At 44.5% G+C, this 14,193-nt stretch overlaps 1 protein-coding gene across 6 annotated transcripts in view; it reads right to left on the bottom strand.

The window, feature by feature from the left end:
• The window catches only part of LOC144755825 (myosin light chain kinase, smooth muscle-like), a 730,231-nt gene that overhangs the window by 177,465 nt on the left and 538,573 nt on the right, over window positions 1-14,193 (bottom strand). For all 6 annotated transcript variants that reach the window (XM_078645121.1, XM_078645117.1, XM_078645120.1 and 3 more), the window contains 2 exons: window positions 10,929-11,114; window positions 8,805-8,981 (listed from right to left, as the gene is read on the bottom strand). In XM_078645121.1, the coding sequence (XP_078501247.1) occupies window positions 8,805-8,981; window positions 10,929-11,114 (363 nt within the window). The remainder of the gene's footprint in view (window positions 1-8,804; window positions 8,982-10,928; window positions 11,115-14,193) is intronic.

Genomic DNA, 14,193 nt, shown 5'->3' with positions numbered 1-14,193 from the left:
AGGGCGATCCGGAAGCTGAGAGGTGCAACAATGTACTTCAGCGGGCACATAGGGGTGCCAGAGCCTAACCTGGAACCTCATGGGAGGTCCAGGAACTCGTGTCGGCGCCCCAGTAGTCCTTCGGGCGGTTGTGGGCCTGTGCAACCGGGGGTTTGCCTAGATACGCCCCGCAAGGGGCGTGTGTAGTTTTATTACCATAATGGTGCAGCAGTTGGGTGGTTCGCCCCTGTGCTGATTGGCTCAACAGGCGGGCAGGTGGCGAGAATGCGGCCTGCCCTTTGATCGTCCGTAAGATAACCCACAGTGATTACATAATGTTGTATGTAATAATAAACCTGCAGCAATTTTTCCCAATCTTAACACTTGTGTCTGTGTGTTATTTGCGGGATGTTGTATATGTTGGGGCGGGGGGTCCTGTGGCCCTGAAGTGACTATGCAGTTACAGCAGAGGTGTAACTAGAGCCAAATTTCGGGAGCGGCTAATAAAAATGTCCCGGAGGGATTCTTCCAGCAATAGGCAGAGTGGAGATGCAGAGGCTCTAAGAAGGGTTGAAAAACCAACAGTGCCTCGTTAACAAGTAAATGGACTTTTAAAGACTTGTGAAGAACTCGTACGGCTGTAATAAGATGGAAGCCAGACCAGCCAGTCTACAGCAGCTCAAGCACTGTCTGTGTGTGTGGGTAAGCTGTCTCAGCCGGGGCTGACACAGACGACAACAAGGGGAAAGGGCTGAAGCCCTTTGAGTAGGGTGACCAACCATCTGTAAATTTCACGGACCGTCCGTTATTTTAGTATGATGTCTGTAAGGCGTCCATAATTTGGGGTCCCTTACAGACATCATACTAAAATCAAATTAGGGAATTTCAGGAAGGTATGCTGCTCCCCCTGCAAGAGGCCCCATGAGTTCAAAAGTTTCCACTCGGGGCCTCTAGCACTTATCTTTTAATATGTAGACTGAGGCTGCCTGCAGCAGGCCCTCCCGGACCTCGCAAAGACTGTGGACCGGCCCATTGTCATTCTGAGAGTGCAGACGATTATCACAGATAGAATGACAATGGGCCCTATTATAGTGACAGCTTGTGGTGTGCCTTCTCCTGCACAAATCTTGATTGCAGAAAGCGCCTGATGTTGCTTTGCAAAGCTGCGCGCATACTGAAAAACTGTGAAGTGCACGATTGTCTCAACCTTACATAAACATATTTTGACTTGTACTTATTTTGGACGTCTATTTACTTATATACTATTGTGCAACCTCTTCTGATATGTCTGTAAAACGTATGTTTTGTCCCAAATTTTTGTCATGAATTTTGACCTTCTGTCCTGAATTTTTGTCCTAAATTTTGACCAGTTGTCCTGAATTTTTACACTGACTGTCCTGAATTTGCACCCATGCCAGTTGGACACCGTACCTTTGAGCCCTATGGTCGTTGGATGCCTGAGTTACAGTAAACAATATAAATAGCCCCTGGATTTTGAAAAGAGGACTTTCTTCTAGTTGGTACTAACCCCAGCATGTTTTGGTTTGTGCAACATGAGGTCGTTCCACATGAATTTTGTTCACTTGCTTGGAAATGTTTCTGTGATTTGTTTTGCTTCTGGCAGGCTGTGCAAGGGCCACAAATGAAAGCTAAAGGGAAAGGCAGAGACTGGGGCATGGAGAGAGGCGGTGGAAGAGAGAGAGAGCTAAGCAGAAAAGAGACAGTGGCACAGACAGGCTGTAAGGACGCAGGTTTGTTGCAGGTTTACCCTCACTTTTGCCCCCATTTTGACTACTAGGTACTGGTGTAATGGCTCTGAATACCCAGAGCCATGCTATACACCACTCAGTGCATGTGTTCTGACCCTTAAAAGGGAGTATGTTTAATTAGCGTGCCCCCAATTGGCATAGCTCAACACAGGGACAGCTTCTCTGCTAAGGGTGAAGAGCGTCCCCCGCTACTTTCAAACCAGTGGAAAAAAAAATGAAATTAACTTTGTTATTATCATTTTATTTTTGGTAGCTGCAGGGCTGGGTTAGGGCTGGGTCAGGCTGGGGTCACAGGGGGAGGAGTGGTGGGCACACTCTAAGTGTGCATGACTGTTTGGCCGTCCATTTTGGACTTCGCAGGTTCCCCATTGGGGCTGCCTTACACAGCCTGGTGAGGAACATGCCTAGGATCCCATTCCCAGTCTGAGCGCTGAACCATGGCACTGAGACCAATTACATCACTGCATTGCAGCATTGTGATTGGCTTAGGGGAGGGAGCCTGTGTGTGCTACCAGTTCCTGCTTCCGTTCTGGGACATTGGCAGGGAAGCGGAGGAGAGACACGGCGGGCCGAAGAGGTTAGTGTTTTTCTTTCTCCCCCCTGTCCGCCACCCCTGTTCCCTGCTAGCAGCCACTGACTCAACGTACCTGTAAGTCCCTAGTATATGGTATCAGGTGCACCTAGGGCCTGTACGTTGAAGTGTCTCTCATGAACTGCAGCACTTGTTGTTACACCACAAGTACGACAAGGTAAAACATTGCTCCCAGTCTGCCACTACAGATTGGAAGGGCCGTTTAAAACCGCTAACTTGACTTTGCCATTTAAGGTAATGGCACAGTCCCAAAACATCCTTTTTTAGGTATCGCATAGACAGTGCATGCGCTGTCTCTGCAAGACATTTTGTTTACTGTTAGTGGGCTTGGAGCCCTCCTATTACTTCAAAGCCACTCTGAATTGCTTGCATCTTGCTGGTCAGATCTGAGGTCGGCCCTTCACTCTTCTTGCATGTGATGCTCCCCTAGAGCATGGCCCAAGTACTTGTATCCTTACACTACTCGCACTTTGGGGGCATATTTTTTTCTTTTTAGAGCAACTCTGTAGAGTGCATTTTTCCTAGCTGGCTTGTCATTTGCTTGTTGCTTTAGGCTATCCAGATTGACTTTATCTCTCTCGTGAGCATTCCTTGTTTACTGTATCCTTCCAAGTACTCACTATCTGTAAACAGGCCTGTAATTCTTGCTCTTCTCTTCTCTCATTTGCTGTGCATTCAAAGACAGAGGTCAAATGTCAGGCTTTGCATTCCGAGGGATCTTGGTGTTTACTTTTCTTTCATTGACTTCAAAGTGAGCGAAATGATGTGACAATCCATCCTGCTGAGTACCCACGTGAGAGGGCGGGCCGGAGGGTGTTATCTTTTATAGCACACAACAAAAATGAACTGTGCTGATATTTCAGAATAAATCAGAATGAGAACAGTAGAAATGAAGCACATTTTTCTTTGTAATTCTGAAGTTTGGTGAAAACAAATATTTTAATACAATCAAAACAAATCAATACACTAAGTGATGACATTTCCACACATTATCATTTGGGCACAGTAAAACTATATGTCTGTGCAAATGTAATGGGATTTTCAATTGGAAATGTGCTGTCTGTAAGTGCGCTATCAAACAATGCATACTCCACACTACACCACTCCACTTTACACTACTCCTCACTACAACACTCTACACCACTTCATTCTAAAACACTCTGCGCACTCTATTCCCTTCCACTCTATGGCATGCCACTCCACGCCATGATACCATCACTCCACTGTAAGGCACTCTACGACACGACTCGCCACTCCAATCCACAACCGTCCACTCTACACCCCTACACTCCACACCATTCCACTCAAATGTATCACAACCCAAACTACCCCACTCCAGTCCAATATACCCCACTACACTCCAATCTACTCCATTCCACTCCAATCTACCCCATTCCACCCCAATCTACCATTCCAAACTACCATACTCTAATCCATCCAATCTATTTCACTCCAATGTACCCCACTTCATCCTAATCCAACCCCACTCTACTTCACTCCAATATACCCCACTCAATTCTATCTCAATCTACCTCACTCCACTCTAACCTACTCCTATCCACCCACTCTACCCACTCCAATCTAGCCCCGCACTCTACCCCAATCTACTGTGTTTCACTCTACCTCAATCTACCCCACTCCACTTCACTCAAGTCTATTCCACTCCAATCTACCACACTCTACTCCAAAGTAACCCACACCAACTCAATCTAACCAACTCCAGTCTAGTCCAATTTACTCCACTCCAATCTACTCCACTCCACCCCACTTCACCCCACTCCAACCTCCCCTACTCCACTCCAATCTACCCCACCCAATCTACCCCTCTCCAAGCACTCCACTTTACTCCAGTCTGACCCACTCCACCCCACCCGACTCTTCCCTAATCTACCCATCCCAATCTACCCCAACATACCTCATTCCAACCTGCCCCAATCTACCTCGACCTTATACACTCCTATCTACTGCATTCCTCCCAAATCTACTCCTCTCTACCCAATACACCAACATCTACCCCACTTCACTCCAATCTACACACCTAATTCCAATCCAATCTACTCCACTCCACTCCAATCAATCCCACTATTCTCCACTCAATCTACCCCACTCTACACCCCTACAATCTATCCCAATTTACCCTACTCCAGTCTACCTAACTCTACCCCAATATATACCACTACAATCTACCCACACCACTCTATTCCAATTTACCCCATCCACGCTACCTCAATTATCCCCCGTCTACTCTAAACCCATCTACCCCACTCCATGCTACCCCAATCTACCCCACTGCACGCTACTCTAAACCAACCAACCCCGTCCACGCCACCCCAGTCTACCCCACTCCAAGCTACTCTAATCTATCCCATTCTATTCTACCCAACCTACCCAACTCCATTCTACCCCCTCCCACACCACGCCACTAAGGTTTAGCCAAGCTGCACAGCAGCCACAATGGTGTACAACATGGCTAAAACATATTGACAAAGCCAATAGCTTTCGCAGAGGCAAGATCTATTGGCTTTTTTATGTTCCAACAGTAATAACTCTAAATTGTTGTTTTTACTGTTGAAAAGCTAGTAGCCCCAATTGCAAGTACAAAGTTACAGGTTGACATCTCAGCCCTGCTAACTTCTGAAATGGGACTAGTAAAGTTAGTATTGTAAGGTATCAAAAGAAACAGCTCATACACCTGATTCCATCGTTAAATACAATTTAATGTCACTGATGGGCAAAGTGCCATTTTAGAAGTTGCCACTTTAGTAGTGCAACAATTTCAATGCCAGTTTACTGTTGTACACAGGGACTGTCCTGAAGACAAATTTCTTCCCTCCTGGGGAGACGTGCTAATGACTACTAAAAGAGAGGTGTTATCTGTCTCTCTCGCAGGAAGTCACATGGGTGTTGGCCCAAAAGGCAAGCAACAAAGGAGAAGCCACCTTTGAAGGGAAAAAATGGAAACACTTGGGAGAGGGGCTGCTTAATTGTTGTGGTAGACAGGCTAGCACCAGGGAAGGGGAAGGGGAAGCCAGCTATCAACGTCTTTTCCAGGTGCAAGTAGACTTCTTGGTAGACACACCACTGGGTTGGTCTATGGAGCACTGGACGCCAGGAGAGGAGTTCTGCCATATTTAGAGTGGACATAATGGTGCATCCTAAGCTAGCCAGATGCCACACTTCCTGGGGTGGCTATCGGGAAGGAGGGAACCTAGTAGCCCATTGGCTACTAACTGTGTCTACCCGAGGGCACTTTCTGAGCATAAAAAGGCACCCCTGGCACCCAGAACCCAGATCTCACATGAACTGGAAGAAGGACTGAAAAAGGTCTACCTTGCTGCACTGAGGAATCAGCAAGCAGAGGCTGCAGCGGCATGGGCTGCACCTGTTCAATCTGGTGGCTAGCAAAGGAGAGGGACTGTGCTTGCTGTGTCCAACTCATAGAGAAGTAATCTCTGGAGCCCAGCCAAAGCAAGAGACTCCAAGGGTCAGTTGGCTGACCTCCTGTACACAGCACAGGGCCACAAGAGGTGAAGAAGCCTGCTGGGGGAAGTTGGTATAAATACAAAGCAAAGGGGTAACCAAGTATCCCTCAGAACCTAGGCATGTATACTACAAACCACAATTGGTTCTGTCGGGTGGTGCAATTTCCTTGTAGTTTTAAGCATTTAAGTAAAGTAATACATTTAGGACGGCGCTAAAGCACAAATACAATAGCAAAGTCATTCATGATTTTAAAATAAGGGGGAGTATTTTACTTAAACTTTCAAAGATTCAAAATAGGTTTTTTTTTTGGTTCACAATACAAACTTACCAGGAGAACAGGCTGTCTAGTAATTCAGTTAATGGAGTGCCGCACGTGACAATGATTTACAGTGACATGGTGAATAAAGTGACTAAGCAACAAAATCGGTGTATTGTACATGTAAGTGACAACATAAGCAATGGACATATTTACAAGTGAAAATATTTTGAAAAAAGGTCCAATTTCATAATATATCATAAGTATCTCAGGCTCAGGAATTATTCCACATTGATTTGTAAGCTAGGAGACCTATTGAAGTATGGACAGATAAAACTGTCAACATTTCGACCCTGACAGGAGCATTAATGGGGGATTGTCATAACAGGTCTTCTTCAGGACAAGGAATTAAACGGACAGCCTGCAGTAAGAGAATTCAGGGTAAGTATGTGTTCAATGCGCTCGTTAAAAAACATACCTAGGTATATGATGCCCAGAATTAACTCACTGGTTCTTCAAATTAATCGAAGAACACGTGTTGAGTGTTGAGGTGGGCATGGAATTCCTAATGCCTTGGGATAAGGAGAAGACCTAATTAGTGTGTTTTAGTGTGTTATACTACCAAGGTCGGCATTGAATGCACTGGAATAAACGTGATCCATACCTTGAGTTGGTAGTGCACATTCTCCACACTGCTACCAACTGCCACCATGCAGCACCAGAGACTAGGACCTGGCGCTCAAAGTTGCACCTGAGTCCACTGGATACAGGAGAGTCATTGGAGTGGAGTTTGGTCACCCAAAAGACAAGTTACCACGCAGGGAAGGATTTGACTTTTACCGCAATACACGGAGAGTGGTAGTCCAGTGGTGACTGGACTTCTGCCAGGACCGAGAGAACTTCAAGGCACATTGACCCCATTGCCAGGACCAGCTCACCCCCTCCGTGGACCAAGGAGTAGCCGCAGGAATACCCTTGTCGACTTCATCTCATTCATAGCATCCTTGAGCGTCTTCAGCATCCTGTATCACTTGCATCAGAACTCCTTCCAATGCCGGGAACTGACTGAAGACTGCTTCACCTTCTGAGGTAACTGTTTCTGTGGACTTTGCTGGTCCCCCTGACTGGCTCTCTATCAGAGTTGGTCACCAAAAGTAACTCTAACAGACTGTAATACAACTAGCCAAAAGTTTTTGCTCAAAAAGTCTCTAAGCCTCAAATTCATTGAATTTGCGATTGCTTGTTCTCACTTGGGTAAAAAGTGCATATTTACTGTACCTTGTGAAACCTATACCTCCACAACCCTCCAGTGGATGATTTTCATTGTGGTGTCTAATAATACATAAAAATACATTTGTAGAAATTGGTGTTGGATTCCTTCAGTGTCTTGTGTATTTCTTCTTCAGTTGTTTTTGTACTGTTTAAATGCTTTGCACTTGTTCCTTTGTGTATGCCTTGCTGCTCATAGCCAGATATACCCAAGGTTGAGCTAAAGGTTTGACAAACAAAACTTAAGAGTCCTAAAGTGGTTGGTGAGTGTATTACACAGTGAGGTTGCACTACCACACCATGGGATATACCCCATTTCCTCACACAGGCACAGTAAAAACACAGAGATGCTGAAGCACAGACAGAGGCATAGACAAGTTGTAGAAAAGAATGAGAAACAGAGAGACTGTGGAAAAAATAGAGACAGGCAGTGAAAAAGACAAACAGAGGCAGAGAAAGAAAGATGAAGTGGAAAACAGAGTGAGGCAGAGACTGAGGCATGTGGAGAAACTGGTGGACATTTGAAAAACGCAGAGGCAAGCATAGTGGAAGAAAGAGAGGCAGAGACTGAACGTGGAAAAGACATTATAATGGGGAAAGAGGAACAAAGATAGGCACACAATGGAAAGGAGGGCATAAGAGAGGGAGATAGGTAGACCTATTTAAGGGGAAACAGTGGCGCGAGAGAGGAAAAAATATAGGCGAAGCTGTCTGTGATAGGAATAGGGTCAGGAAGGTGGCCGGCCTTATGAGTAGGTAGTATTGATTGTAGTTCTGGACCAGCTGTGCTAAGCGTGGAGCAGACGGTCTTGCCAGTTCCCAAGGGATTTTCAATCCATAATTTTGACTTCCCAAGCACAGTAACAGTTGATGGGTGAATTAAACATGGAATCCATAAAGTGATGATATTTTTGCCAGGCCAGAACCAGATTGGCAATACACTAGAATTAGATGCACAGTTTTATGATTCCAGTGTAAGGAATACACAAGGCCTGACCCTAGCAGTGTACCAGCTGACAGAAGGTCGTCCTTCGCTATCAGTACTAATTCATTTGCAGTTTTTGTACTAAGTGAAGGAGCGGGAACAGAAATTCAACTTAGACACAAGTTTTCATAAGAAATGCTAAGTCAAACTCACTGCCCATTATGTAATCAACGATTTTCGTTATGTGTTAAACAGAAAGCCGCCTGGGTTACGACCCGCACACCCCCCTATGGACACCATCTCCCACACAACCACCTTTTTCAGTGATTTCACTGATTCTGCATCTTTTTGAGTTGTGTGAAAGTATGGAGCAGGGACCTGAATCTGACAGTAAAAATGGACATATTTGTATAAGGATGTCTTAATTGATCATATGTTACTGGCTATTAATGGGTTGCTATTTGCTCCCCCCTCTCCTTTGAACCAAAGTAATTTGAAACATTGGTGTGTAAGCAACAAAATGATACTTACCATGAGTAGACCTGGAAACTCCACCATTTGTTTCAGAAATGCCTGTATTGGTGCTCTCTGGGGATTGCCTAGAAGCCGCAGAAGATGTAGTTTCACCTTTCTTAACTATAGCTCGGTGCTGCCTGGCCGGCATTGTATCGATGTGGGAGGCGGAGGGAGTCTCTACCTTCCTGGCAACTGAAAGTCAAACAGGGTAAGAGAATGAATGAATGGCTGTAAATGTCAATTACCGTTGAATAGGTATATTACACATCCCTGATTGCTTATATCAATTTACAGTATTTAATTGGTGGCTTCCTCCATTTTGATTTACTCCTCCACTTCAAGCAGCAGAAGTGGTGCCAAAACCCAAAATGGGAGGTATGAGGGTGGCTCCTGGGAGTACTTTGAGAAGGAGTTATGCTAGTGTTAATAGAGTAGTATTGGCCATGGTGCCAGCCTCCAATGTGAAATTAGGTCTTATAATACAGAGAGACAGGGTAATTCCCTTCCCATAGAGTAGTTTCTAATATTGCACACATCACCAAGGCCAAGAAAGACAGACAAATGCCCAAGTTAACCTGCAGGACAAGCATAATGATGTTTTAAAAAATATATATATTTTTATTTAACAGTCATCTGCATACAAGCGATAAGAGCAACAGTTCAATATTTAGATTAGGCATGACAGAATACAGCAATAATCATTCACATTACACACAGTCAGGACAAATCATGGTGAAAGCAGGTTGTCTAAGTCTAGTTGCTGAAGAGGGACACAAATATCTCCTCGGTACGAGTTCCAAGGCATCCCTAGTCGGGACAACTTTTTTGGGCAGCCACGAGCAACATATACTGTCTTTTCACGGCACATGGACCAGTCCATACTTGACGTAATGATGCTTTTGATCATGCAGACGTGTTCTATTAACTGGCATAGGTATGAAGGATGGAGCAACGCCTTCAGAGGCATTTTTTGGTCATTGGTTGTGTAAACACACGAGCCTTTGATGAGGAAGACTGATGATAGGCAAGACATATGCAATGTAGATTGCAGGAGGATAAGCACTTGCTTGTTCTGTTGATAGTATTAAGTTGCCAGTTAGTTGCCAATTGGTGCTGTGGTTGCTGCAAACAAAACAAGATGGGGCATGAGATTGTTTGCACAGGCACATTCTAGTGGGACCTGAGGAGGTATGTGTGTTATGCATGGTTTTATAACCTATGTGGGCTGAATTCTGTGCCTAGTAGGTGGGCTTTGCATCTGTGTTTAATGCTTTGGGGGAATGTCACATTGCTTACTGTGTGGGTCTTGGACCTGTGTTGGTTGCAGGAGAGGATGCTATTGGTTCATTCATTGGTTTTGACGAATTGCTATGCTATGAGTGGATGTAAGTTCTGGTTGTGTTCAATGCTGGATGTATGGTATGCAGAGTTTTGCTGTGCAGGTTGAAGAAACTTTGGATATGTTTAGCATCTTTAAGGGGCAATATATCATCCGCATGGTATTTGATTATGTGTTTCTTGCATGCATGTATGGGTACAAAATCGCAGCATGCAGATACATTCTTTATGGAGCACCACTGCGCTTCCTGTTCTGGCAATGATCTGGAGAGGGGAAGAACAATATTGACAGCTCAACAGGACTCTTAGCCATGTAGGTCATGTAATCACATCAACAGTGGGCAACATCTAATGCCTGTCCCAAAGCACAGGTGAGTGTCCTCACCTTCAAAGAGACTTGTGCAGCAGGCTCAGTTACCCAAACTGCAGTTGGCAGGGTCTTCACTAATTGGGCGTGGATGCAAGAAGAGGTGCTACGACTGTTCAATTCAGGCGGTTCTCGACGTCGGGCCAAAAGTCAGCATGTGAGCTCATATATGTGAAGAGGATCTTCATAGATGGCCCTCACACAGGGCACTAGCAGCATAAATAAATACGTTATCCTTCGGGATTACCTGATGGCATGATCTCAGTTGCGGAAAAGCATCTTTCACTTATAGCACTCGCAGCTTAAAGCCAATAGTAGCTGGACTGGGCCCTATAGAAATTAAGAGCTGCAATCTTCCTAGCCTTACAGTGAGATGATATAAGAAAGACATGTACACAGTACACAGTATAACAGAGGCAGCATAGGATCTTTACCTCGAATGGCGCTGTCTGAGGAAGGGATTATAACGGTAGCCTCCTTTTCAGCGATGCCTGCATTGCTTGTAACCCATGAGTGAGTGGAAGCCGGTTGAGTCAGGAAGCGCTCACTCTTTGGAGTGACCCAAATGTTGGCTGCCAATGTTCTCTCGGAGTGAAGGCCATTGTGGTTGCTCTCCTTCTCTGTAAAAGCAAGAAACGTGTGCATTATAGTTAATCACAAATTACTGGCTATTCAATTTGGGCTAGCAAAATGTTTTGCACCCACACTCAGCAGGAATGCAAGGATTCTAACAGTACCAGTGGCAAAATATGTGCATGCACACTGATCCTGCCATACTACACATATTTACCTATATATAAAATGGGAGCAGACACTCAGGGGCTCATTTACAAGCCCTGTGTGCTGACGAAAAGTCACTTTTTGTGATGTTCCTGTGTTGCACAGGGTGTAGCCATATCTACAAGGCCACGCAAAGCCACCCTGCGTGGCTTTTCATGGATGTGTAGATAAAGAGTTAGGCAACACAGCACAAGTTGCTGCGTTGCCTCACACTACAATAGGGAGGCGTGCAATAGGCGTTACGGTGGGTGTTCCCACGTAACAACCATGGCATTTAACACATTACCAGATTTACAACAAGGCATAGGGGAGGCGCTTCAAGGAAAAATAACATTGTTTCTCCTCGCTTTTCTGTCTTTCTATGTTTGCTGCATTTGGCAGCACACATAGAAACAGGAAATCGCCTCCATTAAGTGTTTTTGTGCAAGGTGTCCCTTCCTGTACAAAAACAATCATCCCTGCACCGCAGACCATGGTGCAAGAGTGCCTGTGTTGTCGCATGGCAGCCGATTGAGCGCCAGTGCAAATGAAAGAGGACAGGAACGTGCTGTATTTGATAGATACAGTGCATTCCTGCCCTTTTCTTTTGCTGTAGGGCGGTACAGCAGGAAGACTTGCGGTGCTGCCCTACGGTAAAGTATTGTAAATGAGCCCGCAGTTTATGGGGGTTTCTGTTGTGTAATAAGAGCTTGAGCTCAGCTAGTGTGCTTTTGTTGTGAAACACCTGCTGCTGTAGTATAGAGATTTGTCTGTGACTGTAGGGTAAGTACGGATCTCCTACCGGGATCTAGTTCCTGCTGTAGTGAATGGAATCTGAATCTGCTAAAGTGCAAGTACTCATCACCTTTTGGACAGCACCAAATGTGCTATCTCTGTGTCTCCTCTCATTATTGTAGGGTGTGTGTATTGCCAGAAGGAATACTTCAGCTCCAAACTCAGGCAGACATCCACAATGCGGTGCAGCATAGTCTTGTGATGATTCTCTACCATATGGTAAGGCTTTTGGGCGAGTAACGCTGTAGCGACAGCAAGCGTTTGTTTTTGTGAGTGCCCTTCCAAATCAACGGTGCATACTCAATAATCCAGGTTTAATTACTTTCTGGCAAGTAGTAATGCAGTCAATCAATGGCCCAGTTACAGACTAGTACTTGCTTCTCCACCACTGAGGTGTAAAATCAGCTGTATTCTACTCAACATGTAAGGCAATGGCACAGCAGGCAATTCGTGGAGTCATTGATTTGTAGAATAAAAGGTGCCATTACTATGGGTTCCAGCGAAAGACCTGCTTTAAGTCTCAAAGAGTGTTTGCCACATCGATGGATCCTTGTATATTTGCCATGTGTCCCTTTAGTAGCAAGACAGTCGAAGTGGCCACTCTGCTAAATCAAACAATCAACTGCGGATAATAGACCATAAGGCAAAGAATGGCTTCCTCTTCCTCATTGGTGGTTAGTTGGAGGATGTCCTGAATGGTTTGAACTTTATGCAGCTGTGGTCATATTGTTCCTTATTGAATGAGGTATCCGGGCATTCTGGCCAGCATTTATTTAGCGGAGTTAGATGAGATTTTTGTAAGGTGGCCCAAACCTGTGTACATGGTGTTCCCATATAGGGCTAGAAAACATGTCACATAAATATGACATGGCATATTCTCTGTGCAGTTGTAGGAGGATATTTCTGAAGAGCTGGTACAGTCCTCCTGGTGTGCAAAAACAGTTTTCATTTGGTCTGAAGGGTGCAAAATGATAGAAATAAAAGTTTGCAAGTTGGAAACTGTGGAACTAGAAGACTTGGGGCCATATGTATCAAAAAAGAGTTTTGCGATTCTCAAAATTACGATTTTTAGCGAATCACAATTAGAGAATCGCAAAATACAATGTATGTAGGATTTGCTAATTTTTTTTGCAAATCCTACATATTCCTTATTTGCGAATCGCAAATTGAGATTTGCAATTAAGGAATACGTTCCCATTCATTCCTATGGGCTAGGAGGCCCATAGGAATGAATGGGAAGGTATTCTCAATTTGCGATTACCAATTAGAGAATCGCAAACAGGGAATGCAATTTCAAGGTTGCAAGGGTTCCAAAAAGACACCCTGTTGTACCCCTGAAATACCCCTGTTGTGCACATACATGCCCTAAGGGCATGTATGTGTGACATATGGCACTTTTAAAAAATCAAAAAAGTGCTTTTTTTTAAAGAGACTTGCAAATTACCACCAACTTGAACTTGGTGGTAATTTGCAATTCCGGAAGGCCAAATAGCAAATTTCTGGTGCTTTAAGGAATCGCAATTTGCAATTCCTTAATGGCATTCGCAAAATAGAGAATTGCAAATTTTGCAATTCTCTATTTTGCGATGGCCTTTTGGAATTATACATCCTAAAAGGCTTTTTCCAATTCTAAGAATCTGCCTGTTTGCAAACAGGAAAAAGGCTTGATACATATGGCCTATGGTTTTTAATCCAGCCTTCAAAATGTGCCCAAATCGTGTGCTCTCAAGCAATAACTTTCTCAGTAAGTTCTGCTGCTCCAGTTTTTGCAAAGATGAGAAGTCCTTGAGAATATATGTGATAAGAAATGCATGTTGAATACTACCCCATGCGAACAGCACCCGCTCTCACAATCTACTCACTAAATTGAAGAGTGTGGGGTCGTTACAATCCTTGAAAAAGCCGCCATGTACGGCAATATTAATTCTCCTACTTGACCAAATTGCATGATCTTGGACAAATCATTTCCTTCTTATGCCTTTGTTCCTTTATCTGTCAGTACTCGGCAGTCTCAAGTGCTGTTTTTCCGCATACATTATGGTTACAATAAAGATGCACAGGAATTTCGAACTTCCAGCGTATCCGAAAGTTGTGGAAAATGGATTTCAAAGATTCCTGAAGTCATAAAGTTGTCTTTTACTTTTT

This window comes from Lissotriton helveticus, chromosome 5_1, assembly GCF_964261635.1.
Source record: "Lissotriton helveticus chromosome 5_1, aLisHel1.1, whole genome shotgun sequence".
Taxonomy (NCBI): domain Eukaryota; kingdom Metazoa; phylum Chordata; class Amphibia; order Caudata; family Salamandridae; genus Lissotriton; species Lissotriton helveticus.
This window is presented reverse-complemented; position numbering and strand designations above follow the sequence as displayed.